This window comes from Anopheles coluzzii, chromosome 2 (assembly GCF_943734685.1).
Source record: "Anopheles coluzzii chromosome 2, AcolN3, whole genome shotgun sequence".
NCBI classification, from domain to species: domain Eukaryota; kingdom Metazoa; phylum Arthropoda; class Insecta; order Diptera; family Culicidae; genus Anopheles; species Anopheles coluzzii.
The window spans coordinates 94,878,448-94,899,665 of record NC_064670.1 but is presented as its reverse complement, the minus strand read 5'-3'; the positions used below and the strand labels follow the sequence as shown (position 1 = coordinate 94,899,665).

General features: G+C 48.1%; 1 protein-coding gene across 3 annotated transcripts; it reads right to left on the bottom strand.

Moving 5' to 3' along the window:
• Positions 1-1,975: 1,975 nt before the first annotated feature.
• LOC120950386 (uncharacterized) lies at positions 1,976-19,518 on the bottom strand. Of its 3 annotated transcripts, XM_049605558.1 has the most exons (7): positions 19,164-19,517; positions 11,225-11,690; positions 10,773-11,050; positions 6,447-6,613; positions 6,306-6,368; positions 3,924-6,236; positions 1,976-3,824 (listed from the first exon to the last, which is right to left on the bottom strand). In XM_049605558.1, exons 2-7 carry the CDS (start codon positions 11,614-11,616, stop codon positions 3,396-3,398), a joined length of 3,642 nt encoding a protein of 1,213 aa, XP_049461515.1. In that variant the 5' UTR covers positions 11,617-11,690; positions 19,164-19,517; the 3' UTR covers positions 1,976-3,395. The 3 variants fall into 3 exon arrangements, with proteins under 3 accessions (XP_049461515.1, XP_040224305.2, XP_049461516.1); XM_040368371.2 differs by having other exon boundaries at positions 1,976-6,236; positions 19,164-19,518; XM_049605559.1 differs by lacking the exons at positions 10,773-11,050; positions 11,225-11,690; positions 19,164-19,517 and adding an exon at positions 6,735-8,018 and having other exon boundaries at positions 1,976-6,236.
• Positions 19,519-21,218: the final 1,700 nt, after the last annotated feature.

Sequence of the window (21,218 nt, the reverse complement as noted above, 5' to 3'; positions counted from 1 at the left end):
AATATATCGCCATGTTTTGTTTCACCGCCGGACATTGAACGAACGCACACACACACACCGCTTGTTGAAAGGGTTTCTCTTGACTGGTTGTTTTGTTGTGGAGATTGTCCGTGGCGATGAGACTGCTTCGTGAATGCCCCCAAAATTAAGCTGGTCCACAGCACGCATACGCGCGGACGCTTTTGCGAATGTGCAAAACTCTCTTTATATCTCTCAATCGTTCTGCGAAATCAAACTGAGAGACTTATCGCTATAAACCAGGGGTCGGCAAAGTCCTTGATTGTAATGTACAGAAGGATGAAATGAATGAATGAAATGCAGCAATCGAATCCATACTAATGGGAAGTACTTGAATCGAAAACAATAGAACGTTAAAATAGTTTGATAATTTTGGATAATAGCTTTTGAATTTATAATACAGAAATGTATTGCAAATGGCTAAGCTATAGCACGAGAAAAGAGCAATCCTGACATTTGATTGTAAACTGTGCGTTAAATTTCAGTACAACAACTTAGTAGCTTTTAATTTATGTACTGTTATTATTTAAATCAAAAATAAATTAAATAAAAAAACTATTTTTTATTAAATAATTAACACTATTATATTAAACTAGTACACAGTGATTTCTTGTTAGCGGCAAAACTGTAAACTTTTGTGATACAATATGCCAATATGCCCTCATGCGACCAAAATCTTAGTTGAGAAATCAAACAATCTAATGAATGCTTTCAAACATATTTCCTGAGTACTTTTCACGTTACATTCTAGTTGATTTGGCATCCCGAATACTCACTTCAACCAAGGTTTACACTAGTTTACACCAAATGGTTTACACTAGTGATTGGAAAAGTTGGCAAAAATCCGGAGTTGACTCCGATCCGGCTCCGATAAATTCGGAATTGACTCAGGAAGGTAGGTCCGCCCTGCATCATCCGGAGTCGTTCGGAATCGCCCGGAATAGTCTGGAGCCGTCCGTAATCGTTCGGAGTCGTCCGGAGGCGTCCGGAGTCGTTCGGAGTCGTTCGGAGTCGTCCGGAGTCGTTCGGAATCTTTCGAAGTCTTCGGAGTCTTCTGGATTCATCCGAAATCGGTTACAGACGGAGTCATCCGGAGTCGTCTGGAGTCGGCCGAGGTTGGCCTTTGAAACAAATGCCTGTATAAGAAGTGCACGCGCAAAGTGGAAGACAAAAAAAAAACACAACGAAAGCAAATGTCTGATCACAAGCACATTATACCACACGGCTCCTGTTGACTCCGACCAATTCCGATTCCGAACGACTCCGGACGACTCTGGACGACTCCGGACGACTCCGAACAACTCCGAACGACTCCGGACGACTACGACTCCAGGCGGATCTAGTGGTTCCATTTTGCCGGAGTCGGAATCGGAAAAAAATTAAAATCATGGTCAAAGTTTCATAAACTTTATAGCGACTGGATAATTTAGGAATACCAATATTTAATATTGTAAAAAACAAATGCCCGATACGGGTTCAAGTCCCGTTCAGACCGTGCTCCCATACGTAGGACTGACTTTCCCGCTATGGTGAATACATAAGTTACTGCTAAAGCCAAGTCTACTAGAATGGAGGGCATACAGTGACGTGATCGTGTACAGTGACCCATGACCGACATCGGTTGTTGTGCCAAAAAAGAAGAATAAGAAGATTATTACCATTTTCTCTTTTGACGTTGGTGTAATGGTGGTGTTAATAAAATAGAAGAATAGGAGAAACATTATTGCAAAACTTTACTTAAAAAACTTGCCGACCCCTGCTGTACAGTGCTAGGGATGAATGAGTGTGCGTGTGCACGCAAACATCAACATAAAACACGTTTTTCTTCTTCTTCGCAATATGGCTGTCTTCGTATTATTTTTATTATCATTATTATTATTAACCACATTTGCGCGGATTTCTCGGTCTCGGGGTTTCGGTTTGTGTTTGGGTCATTGTATTTCTTTTCTAACAAATGAATACATAATATTTATTTCGCGTTTTGCTTTGTTCGTGCGATTGTTCGCATCTGGTGCACCACCTACAAACACACACATACACATGTTACACGTATTTTTGTCTGTTGCTTGCTGCTCTCTGCGGTGAAGAGTCGATTGGCGAACGTTAGAATATTACCTCGCTACAGAACTAGAAACCGTCGGAAGTGACACTTTCGGGTGCGAACTCAATCCCACCGGCGATCTTTATAGTACACCTAGTAGCAAATAGTCACCATACGGTCCAGTAGTCGCAGTAGTAGTAGTAGTAGTGCAGATTCATTTGTACATGGCAACCGATCTGTTGTGTGTGGCTCCCTCTGATGGAAACGCGCTAAACTATTAAACTATTATTTGAGCGATTTGTTCTTTTTTCTTCTATTACCATTGTTTCCCACACTGACCGACCGACTTTAGTATATTTGTGTGTGTGTGTGTGTGTGCATTTTGTTCCACTAACGCCACTAAGGATAACTTAACTACACTGCTTTAAGGTTCTACAGGGAGGGGAACACACGATCATTGCGGGTGATGTCGGAGGGGAGTCCACCAACCCCGCGTGAAGTGTAAAGACATAGTGTAAACGAAATTCCTACAAACATTAAATTGCATAAAGCTTTACCTAGTTAACAGCAATGTCAGCATCGCGATGCTGTTAAGTGTGTATGTAACGAGGGTTTTCTTCCTGTCTACTAATGAGTGAGGAGCGTACATCTATTTACACTAAATATTAATACCTGCCACGCACACCAGGGACGCGTGACGTAGGGGTATGAACGAAATATTTGGAGTATTTTGAATATTTGTAGCCTAATTTGCTAGTTTGGTGGATCTAAACCAGACGCGAACGTATTAAAGCTGCTGCAAACAACAAAACAAAAAAACACTGATGATCGGGGGAGATCATGTACGCGGACGATCACATCCTCTGGCCTAATTTTGCCTTTAGGTGCCAACAAAAAAAAAAAGAGTTCCTAACAACTCCTAACTGGGGATGGGATTAACGACGATTAACAGGCTGGACTTTGGAGGAAAGAACCCCCACGTTGCCTAGATCTGATGGACGCGATCGTTCCGGATGGATAGGTTGTCAAGTAGATGCATGCTGCTGGAGGGCGTACACTTGGCCTTTAAAGTTGCTAACATAAATCAACAATTCCTTGATGCAGTAGGGGCCTCTGTTGGGTTTGTTGAGCTGCATGCTTGAATCGCACCGAATCTTGAAATAACAACTTCTCTGTCATAACCGCATAAAGAATCCTACTCTTAAACAAGCTTCATCATTCATGAACCTCCCTGGACCTTGGGAAGCTTCCACGGAGTACGGACCGCAGAGGACCACAACTACACGAGCTGCAGGATAGCCGGGCCGGTGAGCGATGCTCACACGTACACTTCGTCTCACAACCGCCGATCACTGACCGCCCGTCTCCGCTCACCCTCACTTGATGGATGATCCTCATTGTCCTCGTTGCTGCTAATGCTGTCGTTCACGTCCACCGGTGCCGTCCGGCGACTGCCCGTCACCGTCACCGCGATCGTGCCCTCCCCGTTGGAGGACGAACCGTCCGACGAGCCGATACCACCGCCCCCGGTATGGTACGCCCCATGGGTCCGTCCCTCCGGATACAGCAGCCCCACGTCGCTGCCGCTCAGGTTCTGGATGATCGAGCTGATGTTCGTGCCCAGGCTCTGCCGCTTGATTGGCGTGATGTTGAGATTCTTGGGCGATTTCGGCTTCGTCGAATGGCTGCTGGCCGGCGTCGTCGTCGTCGCTGTCGTCGCCGCCGACGCCGACGTCCCCGCACCATACGGTCCCGGCGGCAGGTCCTGGCAGAGCGAAGTGGATGAGCGACCACCGTCCGGCGGCGGTTCGAAGGGTGTTAGCGTTAGTGGTGTCGACTTAAACCTATGCAATTCCTTCATTACCTCGTACTGCGAGTCGGGCGCCAGGAAGATGTCGTGCAGGTTTTTCGTCGACCGCCGGTGCGCCTCCTGGCTCTGCTCGTTCGACGAGTACGGGTAGGAGGCGATAAAGTTGCCATCGGTCGCTGAGGTTTGCTGCGGTTGCTGTTGCTGCTGGTGCGATTTCCCACCAGCCGGACCACCACCGATCGATGGGAAGTTTGTACTGGGTGTGGCCGGGGACAGATCGGTGTAGTCCGTCCGCTCGCCCGAATCCATCGAGCACATGCTCTGGCGGGAGTGGTCCTTCGGCAGCAGGGACGATCGCGGCATGACGGGGGGCTTCTCACCCATCCCACCGCCATGCACCGCCGACTGGGGGAACGGTTGCCGGCTCCGGACCGATGCCTCGCGCTTCCCAAACCGCTGGGCGATGTACTCGTCCGCTTGGTCTTGCTGCTGCTGCTGCTGCTGTTTCTCCTTTTTGCGTCTTTGGTTGGCATCTTCGTAGTAGTTGTCGTTCTTCACCGACATGTTGCAGCAGCTGCTCACGTCCGCAAAGTACACCTCGGACTCGGTCGGCTCGAGCAGCTTGCCACCGGCCGCCTCGGCCTCGAGCGTTTCCACCGTCTGGAAGGCGCCGTTCTCGATGCCGACCGCGTTGGGAAGTTTTGGGCGCCGGTTGCGCGGTGGATTGGAGACGTGCGGGGCAACGTGCACTAGCCCGTGCGATGGGGAGCCCCGTGCCGACTCATCCACAACTCCTCCTCCTCCGGTGGCGGGAGGTAGGTTCGGTTCGTTGTACTCGTTCTCGGACGTTTCGAGCGAACCGGGGCCACCGTTTGCACCGAACACGTTTTGTACATTAACCCGGCCACCACCACCGCCACCACCCGTCGACTGGCCGTTGCTGTTGTTGGCCGGTCCGATGCTCTTTGCGCCCGCCTCCACCCGTTTCTTCGCCTTGCGTGCGGGCAGTGTGTTGGAAAACCGATCCCGCCCTGGACCGTCACTATCGGAGGGTGTGTTTTCGTACGCTTCCTTCGACTGTGGTTTGCAGTAGCTGGTCGTCGTCTGCTGTTGCAGCCGTTTGCTGCCACCGAGATTGCTCCCACTGGAAGAGGCTCCTCCAGTACCGCCACCACCACCACCACCCCGGCCATAGTTGGAAGGGAGTGGCTGCTGGCTCGGCCCGTTCAGTGCCGCTGGTCCTCCACCGACGTACTGCTGCGGGATGCCGTGCACGTCCACGCCCATCACCGCGTGCTGATGGCACTCCAGCATGGCAATCCCTGGTCCGGCGGCACCCGGCTGCATAAGCGGTGAACCTGCCATGCCACCACCCCCACTGGTCGGATCTAGCAACGGTGGACCGCACTGCGCCGGATGGATGTACTGATAGCGACCACGCCGGGCCGGACTGTTCGGATCGCTGTATGGTGGCGGTGGGCCCCAAATCCCGTACTGCTGATCGATCACGTTGTACCGCGGCTGTCCCGGATCGCCGAGCAGGGTACCGCCGGCCGGTAGCATCGGCCCCGTCACTCCCGCCCGATTCGAAAACCCGTACTGCGAGTCGGGACTGTGCGGGGACAACCGTTGCGCGGTATCGTTCCGCTGCCAGGGCATGCGGGGCCAGCTCCAACCCGGCATACGCCGTCCGCTCGACGCATTCAATCGACCCCCGACGCCCGGTTCCTCCCCGCCCGGGTTGGGCGAGTAAAAGTTGCCCGCCTGACCCGGCGTCCAGAAGCGACCGTCCCCTTCCCACGGGTACGCTGACGGTGGCAGTACACTCCGATGCGCATGGCACTGCTCACAGCACCGACAATTGCCCGCCCGTCCTGCACCTCCTCCAAGCCCTGGGCCAGCACCGCCACCGACCCCACCGAGCATGGCCGGACCGGCCGGTAGCACCGACCCGGGAGGACCACCCGGCTGGCCCGAGTACAGCGAGCGACATCGCAACTCCAGCTGCTCCCAGTACATCTTTTTCCGCTCATGGCTCAGCAGCTGGTACACGAGCATGCAGCTAAACACGGCCACCAACACACCCGCCACCGACAGGCCAAAGACGGCCCGCAAGCAGGAGTACAGTGCCCCATGCACGACGCCACAGTCGGAGGTGGAGTCGAACACGAACCGGACGCTATCGTCCACGCCCGACTCCGTCTGCTTGTCGGCCGTCACCGAGTAGCAGGTGCAGGTGCGCGTCTTCTGCGTGTACTCGCACTCGCGCAACACCTGCAGCCGGCTCATGTGCAGGACGGTCGTGGTGACCGTCACCAGGGCGCAGGTTAGTGCCGACGCTAGCCCACACGCACCGGACAGTTTGATCTGCAGGGAGAAAAAAAGCATTCAATTAGACAAGGGAACTTCCAGTGTATGAAGAGGTAACTCCCTTACCAAGTAACTGTACCGGTTGCGGCGTCTTGCCAGGCTCATAATGCAGATACCCGTCAGCATGAGCTACAGAGAAAGAACGGGAAGACAAAAAATTAGGTCAGAATTCATTCATACTCCAACAAGACTGCAAGAATGATTCACCAGCGTGGCAGGGACGAACGTTGGCACCGTTTCGAAGTAGCCGACCGTGCTGGTGTACGATCGCAGCAGGAAGTAGATGCCGAGAAAGAGCACCCCGAGCAGGCTGGAGATACCGCCACATATCAAACACCAGATGACGTACTTCCGCACGCCGGACGTTGAGGAAGCTGTGGAGGATAAGGGAACAAACAAAACAGGAAACTCAGTCAGTACGGATGACGTATGTCACTCGGCGGGGTGCACTGGAAGTAGAAACTTTGGGCTGGAGGACAGTGTTGGAATATTAACCCGCTGTGGCTGATGGTGGACGCGGTGGTTCTACCGGTGGTGGGGCCCACGTGCACGTCGGCACACTGTACTGGACGACCTGCATGAACGGATATCCGTGCATGGTTATGGCAGGTGGTGGGCAACACTTGTGGAAACTTCCGACGTACGACAACTAATCCTGAACTCACCCACTAACTAACACTTAGGTACTAACACATCGTTCGATTGTAGGACACTCTTTCACGATTCGCAACTACACTTACGGAGCAAATACTATACTACACTAAACTATCGACTACTATTGTTGCTGGCTGTTGTACTATCGGTTTTAGCTATGGCGGAATCTTGCAAAGAGAACCTTCTTCGTGTCGTCTACAATCCGCGCACTGTTTATTGTACTTTGTACTAGTTTGTTTTGGACACACGTTGTGTTGTATTATACAATCATGCCTGCTCTTTCCTGCCTATGCACACATCTATTGCTGCAAAACACACAGCCTCCACATGGTAGCCAGCAGGAGGGTTTCCGCGCGCACCTCCACAATCTACTGTTGAGCGGTCTTAACACAACCATAGGACTGGTTTTGGGGCTTTGGTTTCAGTGTCTCGCTCCCTTATAGCAGTAGGACACGGTACCAACATCCACCCACAATGCCTCTTATCAACACATTCTGGTTATAGGGCCTGCTCGAGCCCCAGCACACGGTCGCGCGCGCACACACACAGGTTAGGGGTGTTGTCACTGTTTTCATCGAACAGCTTGCAAAACTACACGAAACACCTTTCTCCTTCGGTAGCACTAGCGATTCTAGTGCGAATAAAAACTGTTTACTTCCTTTCCGCGCAAAGGCGCACAGACCACCCCCATTCGCGTAGGACACGAGAACACACACACACACACACAGCCAGTCGGTTCACCAAACTTTTGACAGGCGAAATGAGTTTGCTGACTTGTCGCCTCGGCGCGCCGTCGTCGTCGTCCTTGCTAAGTTTGGTCGACTCGTGGCCCGTGCCCGCACCTCGTCATGCTTGGTTTTGATGCTGTGGCATTTCTGCAAAACAGTTTCGCCAGCATCAATGCATACCAATGCATATGCCACGCCAAGGTGAGAAAGAGAGAGAGAGAGAGGGTCCGATTGTTTTGCGTGGACGGAGGTGGAAGGATGGTGTGGTTGGCTCGTGTGCGCAGGATCCGCCCGTCACGTGCCGCGCAATGGTCCTGGGCGAAACAGTGGAGCGAAACAAGTGGGACGATGCCGATATGATGCGACTCGATGAGGGTTAAAAGGATTCAAAATGACGGTTGAGCTGCTCATGCTTGCTTATCGAATGGATAGGGATGAATAATAGCAATTCACAAAAAGTTCGTCACATGTAACGGTTTCAAACGACGTAAGGTTGTGTTCTGAGAGCCGTGGAGCTCAAGAAATTCCAACAAATCAGTCAAGGAATCAAGAGCTGCTCCAGGAGTGTTGATTCCTTAGACCTCTTCCTATTAATTCCTTGTACTTGGATTAGTTCCTTCACTATTGGCCTTGGTTATAGGTCAATTAATGGCACATTCATTGCTTCCTTATGTGAACAGGAGCTTGGTAGGTTTAAGTTGCAGTGACCTGCTCGAAGTTAAAGGGAACCTTGAATTTTCTTCGCGTAGCCCTGTAACCGAGCCAAAATTAAGTAATTTAAAACAAAAGCCACTGCATGATAAGTCCTACTTAATATAGTAATGAGTATATACAGGGATTTACAGGGGTTCTCATAGTTGCGGGACACTTCCAATAAGGATGCTAGAGTTCAATTCCCATTAGAGGTGTGCCAAATGAACCAGAACCGTACGGTTCATTCGGTTCACGTGAAAAAATGTATGAACTAGTTCACAAAAATAGAACGGTATGGTTCATTTGATACATCGAAGTACAGGGTTTTCCGATAGAACTCAAGACCGCCCGGCACTTGGATGTATTGACGGGAGTTAATCGCAAGACTGCGAAACAATATGTGAACACGTTGATAATACCGGGAACTGCGGATTTGTATCTGACGCACAAAACTGTGGCACACTTTTTCGGGCTCACTATTGCACACCAGAGGCATATGGCTTGACAATCCTGGCGACTAGGACAACAGATATGTAGTTCTACAAATTTTTGAATAGTATACCGATAACGCGCATAACTCCGAGATGATCCTGTAAGTGCCCATGGCAAAAGTTTGCGGACAATTTTGTTGTTTTATGCGACGGTATGCACACGGTACTTGCTGTCTGTCTTGTCAAGTACGGTCGCCCCTCTTGTGTCTTGAGCTCTATTCTGCGGGTTGAACGCATCAAGAAAAAACACACAATATTGTATGACACATTACCGCTGCTGGTTGAATTATTAGAGTAATGCTTCCTGTTGTTCTTGGTTTTTTTTAAAAACCACTCTTCCCTGTTTCTGTAACACTTTTTGCTGATCAATTCAAAAACGCAAACCCCTTTGCAAATTAGCAGCTGTTGTTATCGGCTTCGGTTATTCCGCTCGGAATGCCGCCCGTCAGATGTCGGATTGTACCCCCAAAACGACAGGCGAGATAAGCACCTTCGGTAGCGTTTAACAGCATACAGCTCCCGTCGCTTGTTATGCCTGTCGCCAATGTTTTGTACAGGAGGGGGGAAAAATAGACTACAAGCTGCTAAACCCGTGCGACCCTATCGGCGACAAATAAATCAACTAGGCTCGCCTCGCAGGAAACATAATCATAACGGGCGAACACAGGTTTGCGGGCGAGAGTTATGCTTGCGATGCACGAGCTGTTCTAGCAGCGATCGCGGCATATGGAGGCATATGGCTTGACAATCCTGGCGACTAGGACAACAGATATGTAGTTCTACAAATTTTTGAATAGTATACCGATAACGCGCATAACTCCGAGATGATCCTGTAAGTGCCCATGGCAAAAGTTTGCGGACAATTTTGTTGTTTTTAGCATTTAAGGATTGGACATCTTTTATTTTATGACAGAGGTTAAAGACTCAAACGCTTCTCTAAATTACCAAACCTTGAGACTTATTTTATCCGTTTTTCAGAATTCGACTACATTCTGTTCCCGAGTTACGCGGTTCTCGACCTACGCGGATTCGAAAATACGCGATTTTTTTAATTTGACAGACCATATGTCAAATCAGTATAATTTGCTTCAAGTTCGGTACAAATTTCATTTTTGCTGACAAATTGAAACCGCTTAAAAGCCAGATATATTAGAATTTTTGCACAAATCATATCAAATAAATGATAAAGTGTATAAAAGTACTAAATTAAATAAAAAACTCTGAGTTATGAATAGTATTTTATTCAAAAAATGTGAAATTCGACTTACGCGGATATTCGAGTTACGCGAATTCGCCGGGAACGCAGAAACCGCGTAACTCGGGAACAGACTGTATATATTATGTTTTGGATTTGATAGCTAGCGCAATTTTCTTGTGGAATAAAATTCTGTCTATTCTTCTTCCTCTTATTTTTCTTCTTTTTGGCTTAAAGACCTACTTGTTCATGCCGGACTATACACTGGCTTTTAAGAGTTCTTAAGAGTGCTTCTGCTCGAATAAAGAAGTACAAGCAACTGTTGATTCCAGATGTTCCTTGTTTGATTAACCTTTGTCTACATAAATTACCAATACCTTACTTTTATGGAGCGGAAAGCTAAAATGCAAAACCACGACCCAAAATCCATCTAAACCCCAAAGCCCAAGTTGTCCCAATGTTCAAAGTTCACGATCAAGTCCCAACTGTGCCCCGGGGGTTTTCAGTTCCGCTCACCTTCGATTTCAATTTGAAGCCATCGCAACCCAACTTCGATTCGTTCCATTTCAGCAGCCTGGAAATATCAATTCCCAGCGACCCGAAGGTTGGTACACAAAGTCAAGCTTCCCCGCCCTTCCTCCAATAACCCTGCCCCAACACGGGGCAAAATTGGTTCAAATTATCCTACTTCCTACTACGGACAGCAGTGCCGAGTCATCGCGACCGAGCGAGAGCCGGTAGCGAAAAGAGGGGTCCCGACTTCTTTACTTACCCGTTTCAAGCCGCTGGGCGGTGGTCCGTGCGCGGGGTGCCGGTCGGGGAGGTAGCGGTGGCCCCCGATCATCCTCGGAGATCTCCTCTTCCAGCTTGCTAGTCTCGAGACCGGGCGTACCGTCGCTGTACACCTCGATGTGATGGCTGTGGGGGCCCGCACCACCAGCGTGCCCATGATGGTGATGATGATGGTGATGATGATGGTTGTGATTGTTCCCATACTTCCGCTCGTCGCCGAAGCGAACCGGTGAGTTCAGTCTTGAGCCATTGTGGGCACTACAGAGAGCAAGGAGAGACAGTGAGGCAATTTCAGACAGGGGTCGAGCAAGTTGTGGAAGGGCAGGTTGTGTTCAATCATCAGGAAGGGGAAAGTTTAGTAGCATGAACGTGGGGGGAGAGGGGTAAGAAAACAGAAATCAATCAAACAACATCGGCGTCCGTGGGACTTACAGTGAAATCTTCTTCGTGTCAAGATTAACATCCAAAACGCTGGGCGTATTCTCGTCGCAGGAACCACCCGCACTCGAGTTGCCGCCACCCGGGCCCAGCCGGGTCGGTTGTTTGGTATTATCACAGGAACTGGAGCTCGATGGCATGTAGTGATGGTGGTGTTGCTGCGGCTGCTGCTGCTGCTGATGAGCGTGAGGATGATGATGAACCACCGAGGGATGATGGTGCTGCAGTACCGCTACACTGTTGTCACTGGTGTAATCGAGATCGGCCTCGGCGGTGGTGATGTTGTACGCCGGATCATGATGCAAATGATAACGATGCGGTTGACCCTGTGACGATGGATGCAGCGCGTCACCGCTGTTGTTTGGCTGTTGCTGCTGTATCGTCATCGTGTCCGATCGTTGCTTGACCGTTGCCTTACACGGTGCATCGGGACCCGAGCACCCTTCACCTCAAAAGAGAGCTGGAATGAAATGGAGAGAAAGAGAGAGGGGGGATATTAACATTAAAACTCTTGAATTAAACTCACGAAACCGATCGCAAGCAGCCAGCACATTGCGCAACGCACTGTGAAACCAATATGACTTGTAACCTTTTTTTGCTCTCTTTTGCGTTTGACCCATTTGCAAGTAAGCGCGCGTGTGCACTCTGGCTGCAATACCCGGCGGGTAGGTCATTTAATCGTAAAGGGTGCACTGAATCGTCACACCAACCAGTACTAGGCAACGTTGTCGATTTTGAGTAATATTTACAGTTTTGCGATCTTTTCCAACATCCTAATGCAATTCGATCGTTCCGTTGCGCGTGATCTTGCCCTGTTGGATTTGATGTTTGTGCTTGTGTGAGAACTTCACTTCAGACTTTTTAAACTCAAATTGCCGAACAACGAAACACCTTCAAAGCAAATTTTCCCAAGTACACACGTTTCTTTTCGTAAGAATAACTTTTCGGCACCTCTTTTATTGCTCTGCGGCATGTTTACTGCAACCTTCTACTGGAAGGACCCAAAAGAATCTGCTAATTGAGGGACACAAAACGGACGTCTACCTGTGCCTGCTGGAAAAAAGATCCCTGTTTTAGCACCATTTTCCACAGGTAGCTGTTACAGCGAGGTGCCCCTTCATGTGGGGTTTGGGTTCATTACTGTCCCTTACACGTAACCCGGAACGTGAAGGTTCGTCCCTTGTAAGGTTGGTTGATAGTTTATTGTGCACTGCGTCCCATACGAAACCCTTGTAGAACAATATATATCTTACACTTAGGCGAAAATGGCCGATAGAAGATCGCAACCCAGGCACTGTAGCGAAGCGTGAGACCGTGGTAGGCGTCTCGACAGGCTCGAACGCCGTCATTCATCTTGTCGACGAGCCACCAATACGCGAACCCTCTGTGTTGGCGTTAAAGGCCGCAAGAGGAGTGAAGTGGTTTTATTGACGGGTTGTTACACATTTTCCTCGGTGCCACAATCCTCCCCGGGGCCGTAAACGTTATTAAGCTATTTTACGGCAGAAATCGATCGGACGTCGATCGGTTGCGCATCTCTTAAGCAGTTAAGCACCCATGTGGTTGTCCTGCTGGTGGTATAGGGACAGGTAATTATATACATAGGGATAGGGCGAGGAGAGTGCCCTTGCAAGGGCATAGTCTTTGATGCCACTGGGTCGTGTGAAGTGGGGGAGGGGAGGCAAATTGATGTTCGACGCAGGTTCGATTCTGCCTGAACGATGAAAATTACCATCATCCGGCTCAATGGGGCCGACGCGACTTAAAATCGTCGATCCGGATGAGGCGTTGACCGTTGTGGTGATGGCGGCGAAGATCGCTGACGATCCGATGATCGCCGGACAACCTGTGCGAACATTGTTTTTCCAGTGTTGGGGAGTTTTGGAAAGCTTACGACAGCGACAAATAGGTGAAACAGTGACTGCGGACCTACGGAGCAAGTTGTAGATCAGTTTGATCAGTAAAAACGATTCTCCGAGGAAGTGACGGGAAGTCTTTCACCCATTCAACTAATTCTTAATTCAAGAAGTTGTGTTTTTATTCCCTTAATTGAATGGGTTTTTATGCTTTTGATAAGCAATTCGTAGTTGTTTGCCTGTCATCTTCCACCAACTCTCCCCAATTGGCCATTGTTATGCGACGGTATGCACACGGTACTTGCTGTCTGTCTTGTCAAGTACGGTCGCCCCTCTTGTGTCTTGAGCTCTATTCGGCGGGTTGAACGCATCAAGAAAAAACACACAATATTGTATGACACATTACCGCTGCTGGTTGAATTATTAGAGTAATGCTTCCTGTTGTTCTTGGTTTTTTTTAAAAACCACTCTTCCCTGTTTCTGTAACACTTTTTGCTGATCAATTCAAAAACGCAAACCCCTTTGCAAATTAGCAGCTGTTGTTATCGGCTTCGGTTATTCCGCTCGGAATGCCGCCCGTCAGATGTCGGATTGTACCCCCAAAACGACAGGCGAGATAAGCACCTTCGGTAGCGTTTAACAGCATACAGCTCCCGTCGCTTGTTATGCCTGTCGCCAATGTTTTGTACAGGAGGGGGGAAAAATAGACTACAAGCTGCTAAACCCGTGCGACCCTATCGGCGACAAATAAATCAACTAGGCTCGCCTCGCAGGAAACATAATCATAACGGGCGAACACAGGTTTGCGGGCGAGAGTTATGCTTGCGATGCACGAGCTGTTCTAGCAGCGATCGCGGGGCCAGGGATGAGCAACTTTTTATTGCTTCGAATTCGAATTAGTTTAGTAGCTATTCAAGCAAAAATTGGAACAATATTTTAGACTTTGCTAACTAAATCTATGTGTTTTTCCTTCCCTTAAAACTTTCACAAATTTCCATGATATTTTTCCCCGCTTCGCTTGAGCTACTCATCCCTGACCTCTGCTCGAGAGTGATCACCCTCATGAAGGCCAACGAACGCCTTACAGCGCGCGACTGCACGCGTAATGTTTGTTGTGGTAATTTAGCAAAACCGGCTTCCACCGGCACTGCCATCCCATCCATCAAAAACCCGGCGGCGACCCCATCCCTTTCCAATTCTGGAACATCGGGAGCAACTTCATCTGCCTGCAACTGGCAGCACGGTGGTGCAACTTGTCCGGGACGCTTGTCGTCATGTTTGAAACATACAAGAAGACCGGGAACAAGAGTGGAAGGTAAAAAGATAAAAAAGACGCAACGAGTATGTAAGAACAAGATCAGAGTCCCCCCCTTTTTAGCCATTATTTCGCAACGACTGTAGCGGTGGGACCTTCTGACATTGGGTACTCTAGACCTAACCAGCTTATGCAACCAGGTTTTTACTTTAAATTGTAATAAAAAAATGCATCATTACTCATTCATTCGTGATATGCTTTGCAAACAAATTGTACCAAACACTCCAAGTTGAACGTAATCTCAGCTCGACTACGATCGTCTCAGGCATCAGACCTAATATTAGGAGGCAGAATATATATGTGTGTGTGTGCGATTTGCTCCACTGCACAAATGAACTCCCTTTTCTTGCACCTTGATGCATATCCCGCGACGATCAGCGTACGACGATCGCACACGCACACTCGCCCGGTAGCAGTTGGAATTATTTTCATATTTAAATGTGACGTTCCTGCACGTTCCACTGCGTGCGGCTGCGTGCTGGTATGGCCGGTGCTAGAGCCGCAGCACCAGACAGGGAATAAAACCGGCATGCATCAAACCCGGGCCAGCCCTAGACGACACCTTCTACACCGGGACCGCACGTAGCTGGTCGCTCTCGTTCTGCTCATTATCTCGACAGACAAACTGCGCCACAGCAAGTGATTATGAGGATCGCGCTGGCCGATGATAATTGTGCTCCCAGATACTTTCGTTGCGTAAGAATGAAGAGAGTTGTGATATATATGAGGTGGGGGGGGGGCATAAAAAGTGAACCAACTGTCCACATTTGCAACACTTTGCACAGTAGTTCTTGCAGTCCTAAAATGGAGGTGCGATGGATACACGCACAACAATGTGGCGTTGGGTGATTAATTTGAGAGATGAAGGGGATGAGAGGAGCAAAAAAAGCTGCACTAATTCCAGCCCACCGCTTCCCGGTTCCGGTTTGTAGTTGAGAGTAGAGAAAAAAAAACTCCCCATCCAACCACAATGCCACTTTTGTGGTCATTAAATGCAGTTCCACTCCTCTCCTCATCACAGGTCCCTTAAATAGTCCCCGTGATGGCAGTTTTTTGCCAACAAGCGCAAACAATTCTACTGCAAACAAAGCAACAGCAACAAAAAGGCGAATGCATCGAAACAGTTTGTGGCTTTCGTTCGTTTTTCGCCATTCGCCGACATAATGCAATCTGACCAGCTGCACCAGAGCTGATATGTAGGGCTACGGAAAATGCACATGAAAAGCACGAAGCAAAGAAAGAATAAGAATTTTCTTATGCAATTGAAGAACGTTGGGGACTCTCTGGCACGAAACAGACGACGCACCACGACGCAGTTCTTCTCCATGTCCCGCGTGTCCCTCACGTTTCACACTTAATGATCATCATTATAGGCAACTATAACTGACGCATCATATCTTCATATCTTCACATCTTTACCGGCCGGCCACCGCCTACTGCCGTCCAGCACGCCTTTATCCATAATTGCAATCAAGTAGCCCTTAATTTGTGGTTTTATACGGACCGTTAAGGGAGAGAGAGATAGGGCAGATAGAGCGCTGCCATAGTTATCAAAGATGCAAACAGGCAAACAAGTGTGTTTTTTTTGTGCTGCAGGATTTTCTGTGTGATTGCAAGAAATGCACCAAGCTCGAACGATAGTGTGGTTAATTTTCCGACTCATTTAAGCGTGTGATAAAGCGTACACAGCGTGACCAGACGCTGTCCTGTCTGTTTTTCCTGGTTGTGAGTTATTTTAAAAATCGAGACCCATATTCGCATCACCAAGCAGAGGGACCGAGCTATGGGCAGCTGGTTTATTTGCTTTAAGTGGGCTCTGTTTTACGAGATTTCCCCATTTTGGTTATCCTACTCAAATGTGGTGCCATAGTTAAAGGCAATTTAATGTCAAACGAGGCTAATGCTGTGTTGGAAAGGCATAACCCCTTTCTTATCGTAGGCACATTAACGGTATCCAGAGCAAATGGATGGAAATCCTAAACTCTCAATCACTGCCAACCGCAGATGTCGTCGCGCTCGTGGTTCGGGGTTGAAATCTATACAGTGACAGGATCGTTAGTAAAGCTTTTAACGCGGGATCAGTTGTAATGAAGCCATCTGTATTGCTATCAGCAGCTAGAACAAGATCATTAATACATTTTTCTCGTAAGTAGTACACCCTTGCTAACGCCATCTGGAGTACTTCAAGTGCTTGAGAAACGATTACAGGCGAGTTTAATATTCTGGAGATCCTTTTAAGAGAAGTTGCTTTAAACTACTTCTGCCCTCTTGAAACATTCTCAGATAGAGGGCCAATTAGGGATGGATAGTACTGCGTTTTAAAGCATGACATTCACATTCTAGCTGATCCTACTTTAACAAGAAGTTTTAAGAAATTTGATGCATTTAAATGTAAAAAGGAAACTAAAGTGACAGTTATTGTATTGAGGCATACTCCAGACACAAGTCATTCTTCACAAGGGCAGAAATTCAGCTTGCCAAAACTAATTACAATAAATGAACACCCAAAGAAGGGAAAAAACCAGTCCCACTGCCCCAGCTTGCTTTCCCACGTAGCAGAAGTTGCTCAAATTGTCCCTTCCACGAACTGGTCCAACACCATGTCGACGATCCCGTCAGGTCATCATCACGGGTGTCCTTCCGGATTGTACGTGATCGTCACAATAATAATGGTTTGGTCACATGCTGCACTGGCACACACACGCGCACACACGCACACACTGTAACATATCAAGAGACAATCAATGGGAAGAAAGGATCACCAACCAACAACAAAAAAGAGTCCAAGCAACCCATGATGCTGCAGAACCGAAAGTACCTGAAGATGACACCCGGGACCCCTAAAGGCAATAAATAACTGCACATTCACATTGGGGGTCGCTGGGACAAGATTCCCCGAACACACACACACACACACACACACACACACACACACACACACACACACACGAAGCATGTGCAGTTAACCAATCAAAAATACACACACACACACTCACAAACCAAAGAAAGCAGCAACTACCAAAAAAAAACTGGAATTCCACCCTGGAACATGCTCCCAATGCACATGCGGATCGATCGCGTCCGGGTCATCATCCTTACCCGCTGCAGCCAACGTATTTTATGTTCCACACTTTCGTCAACTTTTTTGGAGGTGGGGAGAGTGCGGGGGGGGGGGAGTGCGGATTGCAATCGATGAAGTCGGTGCGTTTGCTTTCACCACAAAAAAAAAATTGGGAAACTCACACACGCACAATCATGCACAATGCGTCGAAAGGGACCTGTTGTTCAGGGCACGGCCTGCTCGGGGTCTTTTTTGTGGAGGACCACAGCGCTTGCTGCGATCACCCAGAGCCAGAAGACGCCGGAGATGAGTTTTGATGACACTTTTTTTATAGTAGTTTTATGATTACACCACGTCCACACAACAACGATTGCACTGTTTGCCGTGTTTGCTTTGGAAATTATTGTCCATAATCACAACGGTACATCACTGGAGCTTACTGTGAGCATTGCTTTACACTTTACCTAGCTGCCCAAGGCATCAAACAACGATTACATCAGAAAATCACTGTTTGCAAGATGCCCGAAACCGAAAAGGAAGATTGTAAAAGGGATGCGATCGGAACGTAAACATTTTCTTCGATCGCTTTGTGCAGGTAGTCGTCAGTAGATGGAATGAAGATGCTGTCCAAAAACCCATGTGAGTGTGTGTGTGGGTATGGGTGGGTAGGACCCACAGTACATGTTGTTGATTTTTCTTCCTCATCCCTTTTCGGCTAGAAGTTTGCCGCTTGCCCCAGTGATTGAGTGTTTTCTAGCCGACATTCCTTACGTCCCCGACGGTTGAAGGAACGATACAATAGAGTGCGGAGCGGGAGTAGTAGGAAGCAAAGATGGAAAAGCATCTCAGGCCGCTTGGCAAACTTCTGTTCTGTTGTCCGAGCCCATCCCAGGGCGAACTCTCGACTTAATGTCGGTGTGTGTGTGTCGCACAGGAAGATCGGGAAGCCATACGAGCGTGTGAACGGTTCAAGAATCGTTTCGTTTTAACATTCTACGACTTTCACTGAAATGGACAGTAAAGGAAGGGCTCCGGGTGTGGAGATGAAAAACTGGTCCAGTTAATAGTTGGGTCCCGTGCTGGTAACGGTATCGGTACCGCTGACCCGGTGCCAACTATTAGTTTATGGACATCGCACAATCCTGCTTCTCGCGCTTAATTAGCTGATTTAATTAAGAATCTAGAACAATAACACTTGAAATGTGGACGGCCGGAATGATTCGTTTGGTAATAAAACGCGGAGGTGTCGTTTTCAATGTAGAGATATGCAACAGGAGATGGAACGTACATTATTGAATGAATGTGCAGCACTTAATTAAACAACACGACACGTACACACACGCACAAGCTTACAGGCACTCTAGTGGCCAGCTGCACTTTCGGTACTCGAGACAGTCCCCCTTGAGGAGTCGCCCCCAGTACGTACACCCCACGCAATGTAGCCTTTAAAACGAATCGTTTTGCACAGATGTTGCTAAACTGCTGCGCGTTGGGATGTTGGCGGATTTTTGAAGCATTCACCTTCACAAAACATCAAACAAAAATGCACTCACTCACAACTCTACACACCACACAAAGCCACAGCACATCGTCATCAACATTCGAGAGCCACACACACGCACGGTTGCAGTAAAACCAGAAGGGGGAAAAACATGTAACCAAGGCAACACAGGATCTCCGTTTGGGTAATTTAATTCTAACCTCTTTTACTGCTGCTGCTGCTGCTGCTGCTGGCTGTTGCCTGTTCGGTTTGTCTGGTGTACTGGCTGCAACAACATCAAACGGACGCAACGAACGCACACACTCCCGGAGAAAACCAGCCCGATCGGAGCACGCGTAAAGGTACAACTGAAAACTGGTTTTTCGAATAAAACACCATCCCGAAACAGCGCCATTCCTTCGATCGCCATCGCTCTCCCGTTTGATTGGAGTTTCGCTCACCCTCTCGCGCTCTCTCTCTCCCTTCTCACTCTTACTTGCTTACGGATCGGCGCGGACTCTTTCTCTCAGACTGATTGTTTCCTCGTTGCTCTTACCCGCACCGTGCGGGTGTTCCCGCCAACAGAAACACGAACAGACTTTCATTCTCCCCCTTTCAAGCATGGTTGCTGAGAAAATGGTGCGTGAGAGAGAGAGAGAACGCGCGCAAGGGATGATTCTCAGCAAATTTGCACATGATCCTCAACATGGCGCGCAGGGGTCGTCAAAGAATCATTGAATTAGAAGCAATACGAAAAGGGATTTTAAGGGCAAATAGACCGCCCTTTCTAGTAAGTAATTAATTAAAATACTTTCTTATTCCATAACATCTTCCAAACCATTATAATTACTTTCCTTGGTTTGAAATTAAAATTTTTGGATCGAAATGCGTAGTTTCTACAATAAGCAACCAATTTGAAAGGAATTTTGAAATACATGTTGTCATCTAAATATTATGAATATTGTAATTTGTAATTATTCTTTTCAAAATCGGTATTAAACAGAAACATGTATTACCGATCACTGATCGTACTCTCATTTGTTCTCTCTTGCTCTCGATCGCTCGCATTTATTAATCCCGCTCTTTTTGGCAGCCTTTCCCCTGCCCAGCACAGGATCCTCTAGAAACAGGGCCAGCAAGATCGGAGCCCACTAACTGTCCGCTTCTTTTCGTGCCATTCAACAACAAACTCCGCTTCAAGAAAAGTGGCGGACGATAGCCAGTGGAGGCAGAGGAGAGCGCAAACCACAGGTCGGCAAACGTTTTTGATCGTGAACGCGTTGACCGGGTAGTTGTTAGCGGTCGATGGCGATGATGATGATCAATTTGGATACCGACGAAGGAGAGAGAGAAAAGGGCAAAGAGACGATCTTCGGCGATCGCATAAGATTAAGAGGTCGAGATCGGACCTTTTTTGATCAAACTGGAGATAGCCATCTGTTCTTTGGTGGCATATAGATATAGATACTCTTATCATAATTAGGCATTAGGACTTAATTCAACAGAATTTTTGCGAAAGTGTCATACAAGACGCAAATAGAATTGATTGTAATTCCTCTCTCTAAGGAGATAGGAAGCGCCTGAAACGGGTAATGAATCCATTTTGCTTCTTATATGCTATTATCAGACTCCGTTTGATTATTTCGTCCGTTCATCATCAGCCTCATCGGTCAGACTTCACTACAATCTTATCCTTTTATCCTCACCCTGGCTTCACTTTTGGTAATTCCATCCTTCTTCTCAAGTTTCTCGCAGTGAAGGTGCGTTTGCATACATCAACACACAAAAAAGTTACTTTTGCTCTCTGCCATTCTATTTTTTTCTCGATTCGCTCCACCAATATCCTCCTTCTCGCATCTTGCACCTCCCCCAAGGGCACATGTTAATATTCCTCCATCCACGCAGCGCTCGATGAAAGCATAATTGGGAACGATCGAAACATGAAGCACTCCTCTCCAAACGTGCATGTGTTCGTCTTGTGCCCTTTGCAGAGATAGAAGACAGATTTTCCTCCACAGGACCATCACCCCTGGGTCGCATTGCACATGTGTGTGAGTGTGTGTGTGCGCTTTTTTTTGTTGTTGATGAAGGTTTTTTTCACCTCAATTTCCATTCAATCTTACTTCCGCTGGTACCGGTTACGGATGATGTTTTGTTATGATGCCCCCATACGCGTACACATTCTCCCAGGGCGTGTGTATGCAAAGCGTGGATTAATGTTTTCGCTCTTCCCCTTTGTGCGATTCGTCGCTTTTGCTCAAGGGAAAAGATTTATT